Source organism: Triticum aestivum, chromosome 4B, assembly GCF_018294505.1.
Source record: "Triticum aestivum cultivar Chinese Spring chromosome 4B, IWGSC CS RefSeq v2.1, whole genome shotgun sequence".
NCBI lineage: Eukaryota > Viridiplantae > Streptophyta > Magnoliopsida > Poales > Poaceae > Triticum > Triticum aestivum.
Genome location: NC_057804.1, coordinates 627,427,038 through 627,448,361, shown reverse-complemented (window position 1 = coordinate 627,448,361; position 21,324 = coordinate 627,427,038). Strand labels below are relative to the sequence as shown.

The 21,324-nt window shown below is 49.2% G+C and overlaps 1 protein-coding gene and 1 non-coding gene across 3 annotated transcripts; one reads left to right on the top strand and one right to left on the bottom strand.

Moving 5' to 3' along the window:
- The first annotated feature begins 3,169 nt into the window (after positions 1-3,169).
- On the top strand, positions 3,170-7,204 carry LOC123093693 (uncharacterized). Of its 2 annotated transcripts, none has more exons than XM_044515706.1 (3): positions 3,170-4,756; positions 5,962-6,226; positions 6,601-7,204. In XM_044515706.1, the coding sequence occupies exons 1-3, from the start codon at positions 3,245-3,247 to the stop codon at positions 6,900-6,902; spliced, it is 2,079 nt and encodes a 692-aa protein (XP_044371641.1). In that variant the 5' UTR covers positions 3,170-3,244; the 3' UTR covers positions 6,903-7,204. The 2 variants fall into 2 exon arrangements, with proteins under 2 accessions (XP_044371641.1, XP_044371640.1); XM_044515705.1 differs by having other exon boundaries at positions 3,171-4,756; positions 6,598-7,204.
- A 12,768-nt stretch (positions 7,205-19,972) lies between these two features.
- Positions 19,973-20,132, bottom strand: LOC123095228 (U12 minor spliceosomal RNA). The gene has a single exon (XR_006446134.1). It is a non-coding gene; the product is annotated as a U12 minor spliceosomal RNA (small nuclear RNA).
- Between the last annotated feature and the right edge of the window lie 1,192 nt (positions 20,133-21,324).

Sequence of the window (21,324 nt, the reverse complement as noted above, 5' to 3'; positions counted from 1 at the left end):
TGACCTTAATATGCCTATTTGCTAAAGTGACCAGACAAGGCAAAGTTTTGTGTGGTGTTCCCCATACGAAATTTCTTACCTTGCTAGGGCATTGCAGACTCCAAATACAGTACCATATCTTGTTTGAATCGACGGTTCCCATACCATTTATGCCTTCATTTGAACCCGTGTTGATGATCCCATTCAGCATAATAGGTAGTAAATACAGAGAAAATTCTGTTCTTTGTCAGGCTCCATGCAACCAAATCTTCCATGTCATATCATATGTCGGCAAAGGAATCGATAGTACATGCCGCACATCAACTTTCAAGAAAGTCTGGGCCACAAGATCCTCACCCCATTGCCTTGTAGCAGGGTTGATAAGGTCACTGATTTTAAAAAGAAGGTTACCCCACATACGAGAGAAAGATTTTATCATTGATTGATTACACGTATACAAGAACCAGCAAAATCATGTGGGATAGCCAAACCTCCAACCTAAAACCCTCTTCATCGCAGTAACCTCAAATACCTGCCAAGGCCCAATGGCTCACTGTACAATATTGATACGTCCTCTTCTCTGGCTCGTCAACCTTGTTGTCGTCCTGCTTAAACCTGGGCATGGACAGCCCGACCCAGTGACTCGACCTGAAAAAACTGAGCTTCGGGCTTGGCATTCGGGCCGGGCTCGGGCTTCATTTTTTCAGCCCGAATGATAGTTAGGGCCGGACTCGAGCTTCTCTTTTTAAGGATTTCAGGCCGAGCTTTCGGGCTTTGGGTCGGGCTTAGAGCATTACTAGTAGAGCCCTCAAACCCTCAAACCCCTGAAAATAACCGCTTTTTTACAGTTTTCGCCGAAAAAACGCCGTAGACTAGAACCTCTAAACCCTCAAACCCGTAAAAAAAATTAGAGGTCCAACCCTCAAACGACTTTGCAATCTGTAGAAATAGGGGCTGAGGGGAAAATCTCCCCCAACCCGCACTCCTCCTCGTCGCACTCCTCCTCATCGCGCGGGAGCCAACCGCTCCTTCTCCGCTCCCGCCGCCTCCCGCCGCGCCGGCCATGGAAGGCCCCGCCGCCGCCGCGCCCCCGCCCACCGCGCGCGCCGCTCCCGCCCCGCCCGCCCTGGCGCCCGCCCGACCGTCGCCGACGTGGTGGCAGCGACCCACGTCGGGGCAAAGCGGCGGCGGGCGGGCCTCGCGTGCCTCCTCCCGCCTCCCAGCCTCCCGCCCCGGCCCCCGTCTCCGCCCCGGCGCCTGCCCCCGCCATGGCCCCGGCGCCCGCCCCCAAGAAGAGCCGGCCGAAGGCGGCCGGCCGTGGGCCTTGAGGGGCCGCCAAGATCGTCGGCTCGTCCCCGGCCGTGAAGAAGCCGTGGAAGAAGCTCGCCGCCGCGGCCGCGGCCCCGCCCGCCACCGTCGCCGAACCTCCTCCCGCCGCGCATGAGGTGCTCGAGGAAATGGCAACCCCGTCCTCGTTCATGGACCTCCTCCAAAACGCGGAGGTGGACCTCGGAGCTCCGCCTCTAGACCCCTTTAGGGTTGGCGACGACTTGGAGGAAAAGGAGGAAGATGAGGAGGATGAAGGGGATGACGAGGAGGAGGTGGCCGAGATAGGGGTGGAGGCATTCACCGCCGCTTCCCGCCCACACGCTCGGTCGACAAACTACACCGAGGCGGAAGATGTCCTCTTGGTTCATGTTTGGGCAGCTGTGGGAATGGATGCTACCACCGGCACCGATCAAACCGGTAAACTCTATTGGCAAAGGATCGAGGACGTCTATTGTAGGATCAAGCCGAAGACTAGTGGGTTCATCCATCGCACTTACCGGTCGCTTCAAGGCCGGTGGGAGTTGATCAAGCCCGCTTGTTCTCGTCGGCCATGGACCAAGTGAGGGATGCACCACCTAGTGGAACCGTGGAGAGTGACTATGTGAGTACATATTTCTTCACTATTTTGATTATGTGTGTGCACTATGCTATTGGTGGGTTCTTATGTGATTTATGTGTGGTTGATAGGAGACAATTGCCGGCTTGAGGTACAAGGAGATGGCGCTTCCAAGGGCAAGCCATTCCCATTTAAGCATGTTTGGTCAATTCTTCAAACCTTTAACAAATGGAAGTTGAGGGATCAAGAGACCGCACCCAAGAAGTCGGTAATGCTAAGGATGGACGATAGTGAAGATGAGGAGGAGAGGAACGTGGGCAAGCCCGAGGGAAACAAGAAGGGCAAGCTAAGGGTGAAGATGGAAGAAGAGGCGTCAAGCCTAAGGGAGAAGATGGACCACATGATAAAGGCAAGAGAGGAATTGACAACGAAGACATTGGAGATGAAGCTTCTTATCACCGAGAAGAAGAAAGAGGTCAAGCTTGCACAAGTTGAAGCAAAACGTGAAGAAGCAAAGCGCAAGGCCGAGTTGGAGGAGAGGATGATCAAGCTCAAAGAGGCAAAGGTATGGAAAGAACTCATGGTGGAAGAGAAAGAGCACATATGATGTCCAAGAAGGACATGGATCAAGACCAATTGCAATGGTGGAAGGACTACAAGGAGGACATCGCGGAGAGGAAGAGGATGTTTCGTGTTGCGTCCTCTACTTTTCGAGGTGACACTCCGATGAGTAGTTGTGGTGATGGCGGTGTGTACGACTCCACCGGTGCCGATAGAGATGCTTGATGGAGCCCGCTTGTGGTCTAGGAAATGGCGCCGAGGTGCAACTTTTGGTGATGATGCCGATGAGAGGAGAAAGATGATGATTTTGTGATGTAAACTATTAAACCATGCATCAATGATTATCATTTGGTAGTTTGTTTGGAAGTTGATTGTGTTCTTGTTGTCATAAATTGTGAGATGCCAAATGATAGATTTAAAGGTTGGGGTTGAGGCAAAGACTAGAACCCTCAAATCCAATCCTTAAAGCAGTTTACGGGTTGGGTTTGAGGGTTCTAGTATTTGCCCCTGTTTTTCAATCCTTAAAAGTGTCAAAAAGTGACACTTCTCAACCCTTAAAAGTGCTTTGAGGATTTAAGGGTTTGAGGGTTCTACTAGTAATGCTTTTACACATGCAAACAATTAAAAACAACATTCGGGCCAGGGCTTCGTGACGGGCTTGGACTTGATAAAAGAATGTATTTCGGGCTTCGGGCTTGAGAAAAGAACGTCGGGCTTTTACAAGCCCGGCCCGGCCCGACATATGCCTAGTCTGATTCCTGCTGACGGAAAAAAAAAGATTTCCCGAAATCGATCTCCACCTAGGTCGCCGGCGAGGCGATGGCCATCCTCAACGCCAAGGCCAGCACCGGCCATCTCCGCGTCTACGGTCCGGCGCTGCACGACTACGGCGCCCCGCTGATGAAGGAGAGAGATCAGGAAGCGTCACTCCTCCTCCTCAAGATCCGGCAGCACTACGAGGAAGCCCTCAGGCGGCTCACCGTCCGGCGGCGCTCCGACGTCTGCCTGGGAGTCTGTGTCGGACGGCTCGATCCGGTCTCCAACATAATCGCCAGCACCCTCCTCGCCGCCACGGAAGCTCCAGCTGACACGGACCCGACGGCGGCGCTGGGCGTCGTGGACGGGCCCAAGCTCAGGGACATGGAGCGGCGCTCCGTCGACGGCCTCGTCGCCTTCCTCACCTGCTTCTTCCCTTACCTCGCCGATTGGGAGGCCGTCAGGTACCTTCTCCTCGCCGAAGCCGACCCCATCGTTGCCGCGCGCATCGTCATCGAGGACCGCGGCGTCAGGTGCTTCCGCGAAGGCTCCGCCGCTGCCCGCGGCGCCCTCAAGCTGGCCCTCAACTGCGCCATGGTGGCCTCCAAGCACCCGTGTCCCTCGCAGCTCGCCGGCGTGTGGCTGTTGCTGAGCTCCTCCCTCCACAATGTTGTCCCCTTGCTCTCAGATGTGCAGCCCAATCCCCCCCGCGACATCCTCCACAGCTTCCACACATTGGTCCAGGAGACGGCACATTCCCCATATCCTCCTCCTGATGGAAGCCTCGTCAGGCCATGGAAACTGGCTGCCCGTTGCCACAAGCACGCCACCAAGCTGACCTACCAGCATTCGTGGTCGCTGAGGCGAGTGCTCCTCGACACGATCCATGGATTCTACCTGCAGGCTCTCGCCAGATTGCCGCGTGGTTACCACCGCAGCCTGCTCGATGCTGGACATTGCTACGGCCCATTCGACCCCGTCTCGAACATCATCATCAACACCATCTGGTACCAAGCCACCTTCCCACCACTGAGTCAGCAAGATGAGCTCAACATTGTCGGCACATTGTGCCTAATGCGGATTGAAGCACGATCCTTCTACGGACTTGTCTCCTTCCTCTGCACCTGTTACCAAGATCTCAACGCCGATCAGGCCATAAGGTTCCTGCTCGACACGGCACTCAACTTGTCCGTGACAAAGCAGTGCAGCAGTGCCAAGGAAGAACAAGAAGCCTACCGGGCTGCTTCCATTGCGGCATGGCACCCCAGGCCCGACGCCCAAGCAGGATTCCTCAGTTCATTAAAGGCGATGTTGGTAGCGCCTCATGTCCTGTCACTGCTACAAGATGGAGGCCAGTATCAGCTCTCCTCTCAATGTGTCCACCAGATACACACGCTATTGTGCTCTGAATGCCATTCCATTGTTGGTGTGCTAACCAAGCAGCAGAGGCCAGCTCCCATTTCTGAACGACAGTTCCATTTTACCATGTCTGAGGGACGTAAACAGCGAAGGGCTCATAGAAGGATCTCTGCAAAGGTCAAGGCTGCACTAAGGAGATATGAGAAGCAGAGTTCAGTGAGTTAGTTTATCCCTCGGATACCTCTATATTTAGTTTTAACCAAATTATATCTACCAAAAACCTACATAAACAGCTAATGGAACCTGCTAAATAAAAACCTACATAGACTGACTGAAAGCCCTGCAGTTCATCTTGTGAAAGTTCATATTGTTTTTGTTTATGATCCTGCTGAATCGTTGCCACATGTACACAAACTTTCAGACAAGCCCAAGAAGTTTGCTTCACTGCATGACTGACGGGCCCCTGTCTGGCAGGTCCCCAAAATTTTGGGGCCCCAGTTTTTCCTTTCATTTTTTAGAGGCTATTAGTCTTATACTATAGTACTTCATAGTGTTAATCATTACATTAGCTGGGAATAGTCAAACCAATAAAGAATATATCATTTAGTTCTTTCTGGGAATCTGCACTGCTGCATATGCATCCCTCTCAGACATGCACCACACTACTAGTCATGCATAACAATTTTTTGGTTCTTCATTTACTAATGCACCACACTACCTCATTGCTCATCGGCTGATAGTAAGATCTTGCATTCTTCTTCTACTGTGACTTCACCCATTATGGGTAAAAAGAATTCTGATAAAGAGCTTCCATTCTTCTTCTACTGTGACTGCACTCATTATGGGTAAAAATAATTCTGATAAAGAGCTTCCATTCTTCTTCATGACTGCACTCATTGTGGGTAAAAATAATTCTGATGAAGAGTTGTACGTATAGTAAAAGTCTAAAAGATACTCAGAGATTTTATTCCAAATGAAACTGTGTATATGACCCATTGATATTTTAAATATTTTGGAACAACTGGGTTCTTTTGCAATACAATTTTGTAAGTTCTGTTGCATCGACAAAGATAAGTATTTCGAAATAAAAATAGTTGGTGCCCTACTTCTGATTGAACAATAAAGACAGCTAGGGATAGAAACATGTTTTCCCCGTAATTGCCTTTTACTAGCTAAGGCCCACTTTTTAGTTTCGCACTGATCCTCCAATTTATTGGGCAAGATCCTGATGATTGAGTTAATCCCTACGCGAAGGACAAGCATTATCATCTGGACTCTAGAATAATGTTCAAACAAGTAGTGCTATGAGATCAAGTTTGATTAGGATGTGCTGTGAGGCCGTAGTGGTCTGAAAAGAGGGGATATTGATCTTCCCTTAGTTCTACTTTGCGCTCACTTGCTGATTCTTTGCAATCTTGTAGGGACACTCTTATCAGCTTCATGTGGTGTGTGGTGTGAATGAATGTGTGTCAGGTCCTGACAACTGCGAAGGCTCGGGCTTGAAGCCAGGACTTGATCCTAATGATGACTACTACCATCACACCCATGCCAACTTTCTAGCGACTCGAAATGTTGCCGGCATAGTTTCAGCTCCTGTACTCTTCTTTGCCGAGCTTAGCAACCACGACGACAACCAGGATTGCCAGCTTCTGTGTTGCCCCGTGGATTTGCCACCACCAGGCGCTGGTATATACACACATATTCCATCCCCTTCGTTTAAGGTTCCTTTTCTTTTCATCATATGGATATAGTTCTTCATAAATAGTTCTTGCTCATGTCATGCGCTGCCATCCATATGTATTATAGATGATATGTAGATGGTTACATTCACTAGGAAGTTGATAGTTTACATACCGCAATCGAATCTGGCTGTAATCGTTGAATTAATTAAGTAGATTTCCTAATTTGTATGATCATATCGTTACAAACATTCATCAGCATAACTTTCCGAGCGACAGCAAAATTCCTGCTATTTTTTTTTGGAAAATTAAGTGCATGCAGATTCATCATAATTTAATCTCATTACTGTGTGCTTCATCTTGTGCATCTTTGTACAGCAGGACTAGTCCGCTGCCTTTTCTGCGAGCATCAAGGAATCAGGATTGTGCACCCGGCCTTGGAGAGATTCCATGGGCACGAGGCTGAGTTCGAGAAGATGGTCCGCGGAGAAAATCTGTACAATAATGACTGCTATCCGGAGGGCGATATCGAGCCCTACACCAACCATCAAATCTTAAAGCACAGTGAATATGTTGCCAGGTGGGTGCACGGCGGACTCGACGAGGACTGCATGTACCTCGGTAGCAATGACTTCACTATCGAGAAAGATGAAAGCGAGGAGGAGGTCGACGACCTGGAGTAATATGTAACGAAGAAAACAATTTATTTTACTGTGTTGGGTGTAGTATTCGCTTGTCTGCACTGACGATCCTCGATTAAGTAGCAGCTAGTTCGTTTATTCGTTTAATTATAGGATTAGCAAGTCTGTCGACCTAACAAGTAGTTTCTAGAACCAAAAACTGCATTTCTGTTTACAGTGCGTACCTGTTGTGGCCCTCAAAAAAAAGTAGCACTGGTGTGTGTGCTACTGTAGATATTAATGCATGATAGAATGTGCATGATTTGCATTTATCATGTTTGTACAGATCCTTAGAAATTCTACATATGTTGGTACTTTTATTCATAGCATTGGATTTCATACAAATTTTTCCTATGAAATCTTTTATACCACATTTCATAGAAAATCTAACATCAACTTCGACCTCTTTTTACAATTTCTTTGTTTTTCCTCTTGCATCAAACGCTCCTTATTACTCTTATACTAGGATTTAAGTGGGCATGCCACTTCAATCCCTTATCCTAAATCAAAGAGGCCTTAATCTTCTTCTCTCCCCTATCCTAAAGAGATGCTCGCGCCGCTCTCCAGGGTGGGTGGCACGAGCAAACCTAGCCGCCTTGTCCCTTCCCTTTGGCCCTCGTCGCTGCTGGATGAGGCCGACGGGGTGAAGCCTACCTCGACGGATGGCAGCGGCAGGGGAGCTCCTTCTCATGTGGCATGTCGCCTGACGTAGTAGACCTACGAGACGACAGTGGAAGTCGGGGCGGTGGCCTCCGGTGGCAGATTTGGTGGCGACACGGCGGGGAGGTCCACCGTGGTGGTTCAAGGGGGCGGCACGATGCTCGAGGGATTCAGGCTCGGTGCCTCGATTTGGTAGTCATGTCGGTGGCTCGTGATGCTCATGGGGACGGTGACCATTCGACGCGGTGATGGGTGCTCGGCTGCTTGGTTGTAGTGCCCGTAATCGGGGCGGCAGCCAAGGGCGAGAGCCCCTATCTGGTGGTCAGCATGTCGGGCCATGAGGTGGCCCCGATGGGCCATCGGGCTTCTATTGGGAGGTGGATCGTGACGACAACGTGCTAGACTTTCGCAAGGGCGGTGACATACCGACGGTGGTACGATCCACGGCTTGGTGGTGGTGATCCAGACCCAATCAACCGAGTGGTGGTGACTACACACTGTGTTGCAAGATCATTGTGAGTGTTCATCTCTCAAGATCTAGTGGTTGACTTCGGGGATAGAGATGAGATGGTGTTGTGCTTGATGATGATGAAGATTGATCCTCCCACAACGAGAGGGTTGTTGGTGATTACGTAGGCTTCGATTTCCCCCTCCCGGAGGGAAGTGTCCCCGGTGGAATCTGCCCGCGGGAGAGCCAAATTGCTCCTGCTCTAGTTCCGCCTCGTGGTTGTGGCGCCTCGTCCCGAAAGTCTCCTTCTAAATCTTTTAGGGTAAAATGACTTATATACCAGAAGGAGGGGGGCAGACATGGGCCAGGGGCCTCACATGGCATCAGGGCGCGCCCGGGCACCTGGCTTGCCTCCTCCCGTGGATCTTTGGCCCAGTATTTTTTATATATTTTGAAATAATTCTCCGTGAATTTTCAGCTCATTTGGAGATGTGCAGAATAGGTGTCTCTGCTGTAGCTTTTTCAGGTCCTGGAATCCAGCTGCCAGTATTCTCCCTCTTTGTGTAAATCTTGCATATTAAAAGAGAAAAAGCATTAGAAATACTCCATGAAGTGTTATATTGACTCAAAACTTTATAAATAATAGCAATAAAACATGATGCAAAATGGACGTATCAGTAACTTTTGATTTGAAAATAGTCGTCGTAACATATCAATGTGGGATCTAGTTTCGAGGCTCTCGGCATGATGGATATTTTATATGAAAATGGTTTTTCTATTGGACCGACGGTTTGAACTACAAAACATAGTTTTAAAATAGAGGAAAATCTATGATGACATCAGCCTTTTTGTCCTCTAGTTATAAGCTAGAAGGACCATTTTTATGCCCGGGTAATTTCAACATAAATAAGATGTAACTCACTTATAACTTAGTCTGGGCCCGATAACTTTTGATCCAAAAAATAGTCGTCGAAACATATCAATATTGGATCTAGTTTCGAAGGTTTCGTCGTAGAAAATCTTTTATGTGAAGACATATTTTTAATATGACCGACGGTTTGAGCTACAAAATATTTTAAAGTTTTGAAATAGGGAGGAATCTAGGATGACATCACCTATTATTTCCTCTCGTTCATTTGAACCGCATGAGAAGGTTCGTTGACCATTTTTATGCCCTGATAATTTCTATATAAACAAGATGGTAACTTATGAACCAGAGACGTGATAACTTACTTAGCCTGAGCCTGATAACTTTTGACCCGTAAAAAAAGTCGTCGAAACATATTAATATGGGATCTTGTTTCGAAGATCTTCTCACGACGAATCTTTTATATGAAAACGGTTTTTCAATCGGAGTGACGGTTTGAGCTACAAAATATTTTAAATTTTCACATTGGGAAGAATCTTTGATGACATCATCAATTCTGTTTTTTCTGTTTGTATATGATTAGTAGCTGCTAATTAACTGCTAGTAGAGATTGGGCACGCACAGAAAAGAGAAATAAGATAAAATTAATGCATGCATGAAATTAGGAAAGAGAGAAATTGTGCTTAACATCCTCCCATGCGCAATCAATGGTTAAGTTTACAATAGGGTTCTTTATATAGACAATGAGATATACATTTATTTTAATGAAATGAACTACGCTGCCAAAACAAATAGGAAAACACTTGAAACCGGTGCACCGGCGGAAACTTTGGCTGGCCGCATCGCGTTTGTACGATCGAAGGGAACCGTGCAACTCTGGTGCGCACGCAAGATCCCTCCCAGGAATTCAGCTAGCGAGACATAGGACGTGGGCCCCATCCACGATGCCTCTCTCACCTCCCGCATATTCTTTTTTCCTCCCGCGGCATCTTCATTTTCTCTCTCTCGCTCCCCCGCCATACTTGCTGGCATGCTGCTCCTGTGCACCTGCTGCTCCTCTATTTTTGTTCCTTCCCCATCTCTGCAGCACGTCGGTCACATCCCAAAGGTCTCCCTCGCCGCACCCCCGTCCCCGTGCTTGTCAAGCCCCCAAGTGCTGAAGCAACCGACGGGGACACCGGTGCTGCCATGGCTGGTCGGAGACGCCGTGCTACGATGTTATTGATTTTTTGATTGAACCAGGCAGAGCTGAAGTTGGATCCAATAGTTGTTTTGCTGCAAACCGGTTGTTGACTAAGGTGGAATCATCTACTGATTTTGCTACAACCGGCTAAAGTCAGGAGCTGGAACCAGTGGCTGGATTTGCTGGAAATGGTCAGAGCTGGAGCTGGAACCAGCAGTTATTTTTGCTGCAATCGTTTGTTGTTCTATGGTGACGACATGCCGAGAACCGTTTTTGTTGCAACCGGCAAACCACAAAGTTTCCACCAACAAGTGTTTTTGCTACTACGACGAAGAGTGTGGAAGCTGCGACCATGAGAAAGACAATTGCGCCGCCAGTGACAAGCACCCGGCGGCGAGCTACACTTGGCAGCGCCGACTATTTTGTTTTTGCTGCAACCACATATCATTTTTGCTACGACCGGTAATAAAATTTGGTGCCATGACGACGACCATGTGTTTACGATCTGTGAGGCGAGCTACAACCGACTGCGACGACGGCGATGTTTTTTTGCTACAACCATGTCCTGTAGAAGCTACAACCATGACGAGATGAAATCATGGAAAGCTGGGTGCCTGGGACCGGCGACGAGTGTTGGGGAACGTTGCAGAAAACAAAAATTTTCCTACTCGTTTCACCAAGATCATCTAGGAGTTCATCTAGCAACGAGTGATTAGATGCATCTACATACCTTTGTAGATCGCGCACGGAAGCGTTCAAAAGAACGGTGATGATGTAGTCATACTCGACGTGATCCAAATCACCGATGACCAGCGCCGAACGGACGACACCTCCGCGTTCAACACACGTACGGGACGGGAGACGTCTCCTCCTTCTTGATCCAGCAAGGGGGGAGGAGAGGTTGATGAAGATCCAGCAGCACGACGGCGTGGTGGTGGATGCAGGGCGTCACAGCAGCAGGGCTTCGCCGAGACTACGAGGGAGAGACGTAACGGGGGGAGATGGAGGCGCCAGGGGCTGGTGTGAAATCCCTCCTCTCCCCCCCACTATATATAGGGGTGCCAGGGGGGGCGCCGGCCCTAGTAGATGGCATCTACTAGGGGGGGCGGCGGCCAAGGGGAGGTTTCCCTCCCCCCTCCCCCAAGGCACCTAGGGGTGCCTTCCACCACATGGACTCTTCCATGGTGAAAACCCTAGGCGCATGGGCCTATAGGGGCTGGTGCCCTTGGCCCATCTAGGCCAAGGCGCACCCCCTACAGCCCATGTGGCCCCCCGGGACAGGTGGCCCCACCCGGTGGACCCCCGGGACCCTTCCGGTGGTCCCGGTACAATACCGATAACCCCGAAACTTGTCCCGATGCCCGAAATAGCACTTCCTATATATAATTCTTTACCTTCGGACCATTCCGGAACTCCTCGTGACGTCCGGGATCTCATCCGGGACTCCGAACAACATTCAGTTTTCTGCATATACATATCTTCATAACCCTAGCGTCACCGAACCTTAAGTGTGTAGACCCTACGGGTTCGGGAGACAAGCAAACATGACCGAGACGACTCTCCGGTCAATAACCAACAGCGGGATCTGGATACCCATGTTGGCTCCCACATGCTCCACGATGATCTCATCGGATGAACCACGATGTCGAGGATTCAATCAATCCCGTACGCTATTCCCTTTGTCTATCGATATGTTACTTGCCCGAGATTCGATCGTCGGTATCCCAATACCTCGTTCAATCTCGTTACCGGCAAGTCACTTTACTCGTACCGTAATGCATGATCCCGTGACCAGACACTTGGTCACTCTGAGCTCATTATGATGATGCATTACCGAGTGGGCCCAGTGATACCTCTCCATCATACGGAGTGACAAATCCCAGTCTTGATCCATGTCACCCAACAGACACTTTCGGAGATACCCGTAGTCTACCTTTATAGTCACCCAGTTACGTTGTGACGTTTGGCATACCCAAAGTACTCCTACGGTATCCGGGAGTTACACGATCTCATGGTCTAAGGAAAAGATACTTTGACATTGGAAAAACTCTAGCAAACGAACTATACGATCTTGTGCTATGTTTAGGATTGGGTCTTGTCCATCACATCATTCTCCCAATGACGTGATCTCGTTATCAATGACATCCAGTGTCCATAGTCAGGAAACCATGACTATCTGTTGATCAACGAGCTAGTCAACTAGAGGCTCACTAGGGACATGTTGGTGTCTGTTATTCACACATGTATTACGATTTCCGGATAACACAATTATAGCATGAATAAAGACAATTATCATGAACAAGGAAATATAATAATAATGCTTTTATTATTGCCTCTAGGACATATTTCCAACAGTCTCCCACTTGCACTAGAGTCAATAATCTAGTTAGATTGTGATGAATCGAACACCCATGGAATTCTGGTGTTGATCATGTTTTGCTCTAGGGAGAGGTTTAGTCAACGGATCTGCTACATTCAGGTCCGTATGTACTTTACAAATCTCTATGTCTCCATCTTGAACATTTTCACGAATGGAGTTGAAGCGACGCTTGATGTGCCTTGTCTTCTTGTGAAACCTGGGCTCCTTGGCAAGTGCAATAGCTCCAGTGTTGTCACAGAAGAGCTTGATCGGCCCTGACGCATTGGGTATGACTCCTAGGTCGGTGATGAACTCCTTCACCCATATTGCTTCATGTGCTGCCTCCGAGGCTGCCATGTACTCCGCTTCACATGTAGATCCCGCCACGACGCTTTGCTTGCAACTGCACCATCTTACTGCCCCACCATTCAAAATATACACGTATCCGGTTTGTGACTTAGAGTCATCCAGATCTGTGTCGAAGCTAGCGTCGACGTAACCCTTTACGACGAGCTCTTCGTCACCTCCATAAACGAGAAACATTTCCTTAGTCCTTTTCAGGTACTTCAGGATATTCTTGACCGCTGTCCAGTGTTCCTTGCCGGGATTACTTTGGTACCTTCCTACCAAACTTACGGCAAGGTTAACATCAGGTCTGGTACACAGCATGGCATACATAATAGAACCTATGGTTGAGGCATAGGGGATGACACTCATCTCTTCTATATCTTCTGCCGTGGTCGGACATTGAGCTGAGCTCAATTTCATACCTTGTAACACAGGCAAGAACCCCTTCTTGGATTGATCCATATTGAACTTCTTCAATATCTTATCAAGGTATGTGCTTTGTGAAAGACCTATGAGGCGTCTCGATCTATCTCTATAGATTTTGATGCCTAATATATAAGCAGCTTCTCCAAGGTCCTTCATTGAAAAACTTTTATTCAAGTAGGCCTTGATGCTGTCCAAGAGTTCTATATCATTTCCCATCAACAGTATGTCATCTACATATAATATGAGAAATGCTACAGAGCTCCCACTCACTTTCTTGTAAACGCAGGCTTCTCCATAAGTCTGTGTAAACCCAAACGCTTTGATCATCTCATCAAAGCGAATGTTCCAACTCCGAGATGCTTGCACCAGCCCATAAATCGAGCGTTGGAGCTTGCACACTTTGTCAGCATTCTTAGGATCGACAAAACCTTCCGGCTGCATCATATACAATTCTTCCTTAAGGAAACCATTAAGGAATGCCGTTTTGACGTCCATTTGCCATATTTCGTAATCATAGAATGCGGCAATTGCTAACATGATTCGGACGGACTTCAGCTTCGCTACCGGTGAGAAAGTCTCATCGTAGTCAACCCCTTGAACTTGTCGATAACCCTTAGCGACAAGCCGAGCTTTATAGATGGTCACATTACCATCCGCGTCTGTCTTCTTCTTAAAGATCCATTTATTTTCTATGGCTCGCCGCTCAATGGGCAAGTCAGTCAAAGTCCATACTTCATTTTCATACATGGATCCTATCTCGGATTTCATGGCTTCTAGCCATTTGTCGGAATCCGGGCCCGCCATCGCTTCTTCATAGTTCGAAGGTTCACCGTTGTCTAACAGCATGATTTCCAAGACAGGGTTGCCGTACCACTCTGGTGCGGAACGTGTCCTTGTGGACCTTTGAATTTCAGTAGGGGCTTGATCAGAAGTATCTTGATCATTATCATTGACTTCCTCTCTAGTCGGTGCAGGCACCTCATGAACATTTTCTTGAGTTGCGCCATTTTCCGGTTCAAGAGGTAATACTTCATCAAGCTCTACTTTCCTCCCACTTACTTCTTTCGAGAGAAACTCTTTCTCCAGAAAGGACCCATTCTTGGCAACAAAGATCTTGCCTTCGGATCTGAGGTAGAAGGTGTACCCAATAGTTTCTTTTGGGTATCCTATGAAGACGCATTTTTCCGACTTGGGTTCGAGCTTTTCAGGTTGAAGTCTCTTGACATAAGCATCGCATCCCCAAACTTTTAGAAACGACAGCTTAGGTTTCTTCCCAAACCATAATTCATACGGTGTCGTCTCAACAGATTTCGACGGAGCCCTGTTTAAAGTGAATGCGGCAGTCTCTAAAGCATAGCCCCAAAAGGAAAGCGGTAAATCGGTAAGAGACATCATAGATCGCACCATATCTAACAGAGTGCGATTACGACGTTCGGACACACCATTACGCTGAGGTGTTCCAGGCGGCGTGAGTTGTGAAACTATTCCACATTTTCTTAAGTGTGCCCCAAACTCGTGACTCAAGTATTCTCCTCCACGATCTGATCGTAGAAACTTGATTTTCCTGTCACGTTGATTTTCAACCTCACTCTGAAATTCCTTGAACTTTTCAAAGGTTTCAGACTTGTGTTTCATTAAGTAGATATACCCATACCTACTTAAATCATCAGTGAGGGTGAGAACATAACGATAGCCACCGCGAGCCTCAACACTCATCGGACCGCACACATCAGTATGTATGATTTCCAATAAGTCGGTTGCTCGCTCCATTGTTCCTGAGAACGGAGTCTTGGTCATTTTACCCATAAGGCATGGTTCGCACGTGTCAAATGATTCATAATCAAGAGACTCTAAAAGTCCATCAGCATGGAGCTTCTTCATGCGTTTGACACCTATGTCACCAAGGCGGCAGTGCCACAAGTATGTGGGACTATCATTATCAACCTTACTTCTTTTGGTACTCACATTATGAACATGTGTAGCATCACGTTCGAGATTCATAAAGAATAAACCATTCACCATAGGAGCATGACCATAAAACATATCTCTCATAAAAATGGAACAACCATTATTCTCAGATTTAAAAGAGTAGCCATCTCGAATTAAACGAGATCCCGATACAATGTTCATGCTCAAAGCTGGCACTAAATAACAATTATTAAGGTTTAAAACTAATCCCGAAGGGAGATGCAGAGGCAGCGTGCCGACGGCGATCACATTGACCTTGGAACCATTCCCGACGCGCATCGTCACCTCGTCCTTTGCCAGTTTCCGCTTATTCCGCAGCCCCTGCTTTGAGTTACAAATGTGAGCAACTGCACCGGTATCAAATACCCAGGAGCCACTACGGGCACTAGTAAGGTACACATCAATTACATGTATATCACATATACCTTTTGTTTTGCCGGCCTTCTTATCCGCTAAGTACTTAGGGCAGTTCCGCTTCCAGTGACTGCTTCCCTTGCAATAAAAGCACTCAGTCTCGGGCTTGGGTCCATTCTTTGGCTTCTTCCCGGTAGCTTGCTTGCCGGGCGCGGCAACCTCCTTGTCGTCCTTCTTGAAGTTCTTTTTACCCTTGCCTTTCTTGAACTTAGTGGTTTTATTGACCATCAACACTTGATGTTCTTTCCTGACTTCTACCTCTGCTGATTTCAGCATAGCAAATACTTCAGGAATGGTCTTTTCCATCCCCTGCATATTGAAGTTCATCACAAAGCTCTTGTAGCTTGGTGGAAGCGACTGGAGGATTCTGTCAATGACCGCATCATCCGGGAGATTAACTTCCAGCTGAGTCAAGCGGTTATGCAACCCAGACATAGTGAGTATGTGCTCACTGACAGAACTATTTTCCTCCATCTTACAGCTGAAGAATTTGTCGGAGACTTCATATCTCTCGACCCGGGCATGAGCTTGGAAAACCATTTTCAGCTCTTCGAACATCTCATATGCTCCATGTCTCTCAAAACGCTTTTGGAGCCCCGGCTCTAGGCTGTAAAGCATGCCGCACTGAACGAGGGAGTAGTCATCGAAACGTGCCTGCCAAGCGTTCATAACATCTTGTTCTGCAGGGAGAACGGGTGCGTCACCAAGCGGTGCTTGTAGGACATAATCTTTCTTGGCAGCTATGAGGATGATCCTCAGGTTCCGGACCCAGTCCGTATAGTTGCTGCCATCGTATTTCAGCTTGGTTTTCTCTAGGAACGCGTTGAAGTTGAGGACTACGTTGGCCATTTGATCTACAAGACATATTGCAAAGATTTTAGACTAAGTTCATGATAATTAAGTTCAACTAATCAAATTATTAGTGAACTCCCACTTAGATTAGACATCCCTCCAGTCATCTAAGTATTACATGATCCGAGTTTAACTAGACCGTGTCCGATCATCACGTGAGACGGACTAGTCAACGTCGGTGAACATCTTCATGTTGATCGTATCTAATATACGACTCATGCTCGACCTTTCGGTCTTCTGTGTTCCGAGGCCATGTCTGTACATGCTAGGCTCGTCAAGTCAACCTAAGTGTTTGCATGTGTAAATCTGTCTTACACCCGTTGTATGTGAACGTCTGAATAAAACACCCGATCATCACGTGGTGTTTTGAAACAGCGAACTGTCGCAACGGTGCACAGTTAGGGGGAACACTTCTTGAAATTAGTATGAGGGATCACCTTATTTACTACCGTCGTTCTAAGTAAACAAGATGCAAAACATGATAAACATCACATGCAATCAAATAATAAAGGTGACATGATATGGCCAATATCACATAGCTCCTTTGATCTCCATCTTGGGGCTCCATGATCATCTTGTCACCGGCTTGACACCATGATCTCCATCATCATGATCTCCATCATCGTGTCTCCATGAAGTTGCTCGCCAACTATTACTTCTACTACTATGGCTAACGCGTTTAGCAATAAAGTAAAGTAATTTACATGGCGTTTCTTGATGACACGCAGGTCATATAAAAGAATAAAGACAACTCCTATGGCTCCTGCCGGTTGTCATACTCATCGACATGCAAGTCGTGAATCCTATTACAATAGCATGAACATCTCATACATCACATATAGATCATTCATCATTCATCACAACTTTGGCCATATCATATCACAAACCACTTGCTGCAAAAACAAGTTAGACGTCCTCTAATTGTTGTTGCAAGTTTTGCGTGGCTGAATTAGGGTTCTAGCAAGAACGTTTTCTTACCTACGTTAAAGCCACAACGTGATTTGTCAACTTCTATTTACCCTTCATAAGGACCCTGTTCATCGATTCCGCTCCAACTAAAGTAGGAGAGACAGACACCCGCTAGCCACCTTATGCAACTAGTGCATGTTAGTCGGTGGAACCGGTCTCACGTAAGCGTACGTGTAAGGTTGGTCCGGGCCGCTTCATCCCACAATACCGCTGAAGCAAGAAAGGACTAGTAACGGCAAGAAAGTTGACAAATCTACGCCCACAACAAATTGTGTTCTACTCGCGCAAGAAGAACTACGCATAGACCTAGCTCATGATGCCACTGTTGGGGAACGTTGCAGAAAACAAAAAATTTCCTACTCGTTTCACCAAGATCATCTAGGAGTTCATCTAGCAACGAGTGATTAGATGCATCTACATACCTTTGTAGATCGCGCACGGAAGCGTTCAAAAGAACGGTGATGATGTAGTCGTACTCGACGTGATCCAAATCACCGATGACCAGCGCCGAATGGACGGCACCTCCGCGTTCAACACACGTACGGGATGGGAGACGTCTCCTCCTTCTTGATCCAGCAAGGGGCGAGGAGAGGTTGATGAAGATCCAGCAGCACGACGGCGTGGTGGTGGATGCAGGGCGTCACAGCAGCAGGGCTTCGCCGAGACTACGAGGGAGAGACGTAACGGGGGGAGATGGAGGCGCCAGGGGCTGGTGTGAAATCCCTCCTCTCCCCCCCACTATATATAGGGGTGCCAGGGGGGGCGCCGGCCCTAGTAGATGGCATCTACTAGGGGGGGCGGCGGCCAAGGGGAGGTTTCCCTCCCCCCCAAGGCACCTAGGGGTGCCTTCCACCACATGGACTCTTCCATGGTGGAAACCCTAGGCGCATGGGCCTATAGGGGCTGGTGCCCTTGGCCCATCTAGGCCAAGGCGCACCCCCTACAGCCCATGTGGCCCCCCGGGACAGGTGGCCCCACCCGGTGGACCCCCGGGACCCTTCCGGTGGTCCCGGTACAATACCGATAACCCCGAAACTTGTCCCGATGCCCGAAATAGCACTTCCTATATATAATTCTTTACCTCCGGACCATTCCGGAACTCCTCGTGACGTCCGGGATCTCATCCGGGACTCCGAACAACATTCGGGTTTCTGCATATACATATCTTCATAACCCTAGCGTCACCGAACCTTAAGTGTGTAAACCCTACGGGTTCGGGAGACAAGCAGACATGACCGAGACGACTCTCCGGTCAATAACCAACAGCGGGATCTGGATACCCATGTTGGCTCCCACATGCTCCACGATGATCTCATCGGATGAACCACAATGTCGAGGATTCAATCAATCCCGTACGCTATTCCCTTTGTCTATCGATATGTTACTTGCCCGAGATTCGATCGTCGGTATCCCAATACCTCGTTCAATCTCGTTACCGGCAAGTCACTTTACTCGTACCGTAATGCATGATCCCGTGACCAGACACTTGGTCACTCTGAGCTCATTATGATGATGCATTACCGAGTGGGCCCAGTGATACCTCTCCGTCATACGGAGTGACAAATCCCAGTCTTGATCCATGTCACCCAACAGACACTTTCGGAGATACCCGTAGTCTACCTTTATAGTCACCCAGTTATGTTGTGACATTTGGCATACCCAAAGTACTCATACGGTATCCGGGAGTTACACGATCTCATGGTCTAAGGAAAAGATACTTTGACATTGGAAAAACTCTAGCAAACGAACTATACGATCTTGTGCTATGTTTAGGATTGGGTCTTGTCCATCACATCATTCTCCCAATGACGTGATCTCGTTATCAATGACATCCAGTGTCCATAGTCAGGAAACCATGACTATCTGTTGATCAACGAGCTAGTCAACTAGAGGCTCACTAGGGACATGTTGGTGTCTGTTATTCACACATGTATTACGATTTCCGGATAACACAATTATAGCATGAATAAAGACAATTATCATGAACAAGGAAATATAATAATAATGCTTTTATTATTGCCTCTAGGACATATTTCCAACAACGAGCAGCAGCAAAGCTACAACCATGACAAGATGAAATCATGGAAAGTTGGGTGCCTGGGACCAGCGACGAGCAGCAGCAAAGCTACAACCATGACAAGATGAAATCATGGAAAGCTGGGTGCCTGGGACCGGCGACGAGCAGCAGCAAAGCTACAACCATGACAAGATGAAATCATGGAAAGTTGGGTGCCTGGAACCGGCGACGAGCAGCAGCAAAGCTACAACCATGACAAGATGAAATCATGGAAAGTTGGGTGCCTGGAACCGGCGACGAGCAGCAGCAAGCTACCACCATGACGAGATGAAATCATGGAAAGCTGGGTGCCTGGGACCGGCGACGAGCAGCAGCAAGCTACAACCATGATGAGATGAAATCATAGCTGCGACGAGCAACTGCTGCTGCAATGAGAGAGGAGGTGGGTGCTGCCGCGTCCCGCGTTAAAAAACAAGGGGCCGGTCCGCCGGCGCCTAGCACTGGCCAAACAAATAAAAGCAGGCCGCCTAATAAAGAAATTAGAGTTGTGATTTGGTGGGCGGGGAGGCCTACACAGACAGGTCCTGCAAAAGTAAGCAGTGTCCGTGCCCGCGCCAGCCTCTTTTCCCCTGCAAAAATTGTCGTGCGGGGTTTTGACCCCCGCATCACGAGCGGCTCTCACCGTACCGCTTTGTTTTCCTTACTCATTAGTTTAAGGCAACCCTCACCGCAAGCCCCGCACCCCCTATTTGTACCCTCCCGCCTCCCCCCACCCGCTCCGCTCGTCGAGGTGGGACTAAAATCAGCACCAAGCCTCACTCACGTCTTCCTTCCTTCCTTCGTTCTGTTCGTGTGTGCGTGAGGGCATCTCCAGCCGCGCCCCCAACAGGCCCTCCCCAGGCGATTTTGCCGCGCCGGCAACAAAAAAAGGCCCCAGTCGCACCCCCAGAAGCCCGTTTTTCGCCGGCTCGGGCCAAAACTGGTGCCGGCGGACCCAGGCCGAACCCGGCGCCCTGGGGGGCGCTTGGGGAGCCAACGCAAGCGAAAAAGGCACGTGGGCCCGCCCTGGAAGCGACCCGAAGGTCTTTTCCCGCCGTTTCTTGACACTTTTCCCTCGCATCTCTCCCGCTCGCTCGCCTTCCTTCCGCCATTCTATCCCTTTCTCCCGCTCGCTCTCGCCTTCCTCCCGCCAAACCCCCTCCCGCTCGCCGCGAAGAAGCACGCCATGCTGCCGAAGAAGTACGCCATGCCGCGCGCGGCGGCAACCGCGAGTGGGGCCGTGGCCCAGCCGAAGCCGAGGAAGCCGAGGGCGCCGCCATCGAAGCCACCAGGCCTGTCGAACGCCGAGTGAAGGGTGGAAGTTCAGCGGCGCGAAGCGGTCACCACCGACAGGCGGAACAGGGCCATAGCCAAGAAGGCCCGCGACACCGCGGCACGCACGGCGGCGTCTTCCTCATCGGTCGACCAGGCGGGGATGAACCCACCCGTCGTCAGCCATGCCCAGTACGCGCCCTGGGGACAACAAGGCGCCGGATCTCCATGGGGTTCATCGTCGCCCGCCTGCTACGCCGACGGCGACGCGCACGGCGGGTTCAACCCAAACGTGACCTTCCCTCATGGTCACCCCGCTACGCGCACGCCCTCGCCCGCCTTCGTCGGCGTGCAGTACCCTCCATACAACTACTCGCGGCCCGCCTCCTACGCATCCACACCGACGCCCCATCTCTACCGCGGACCACTACCCTTCTCGCACCTCGGCGGCACCGACGACATGGGAGCCGACATGGACGACATCATCGCGACAGGATCAACCGCGGCCACCGAGTCTCCCAGGTTCGCCACCCAGGACGAGGTGGTGGACCTCAACGGCGACATGGAGGCCGAGCTCGGCTACGTCTACGGCGACGACGCGC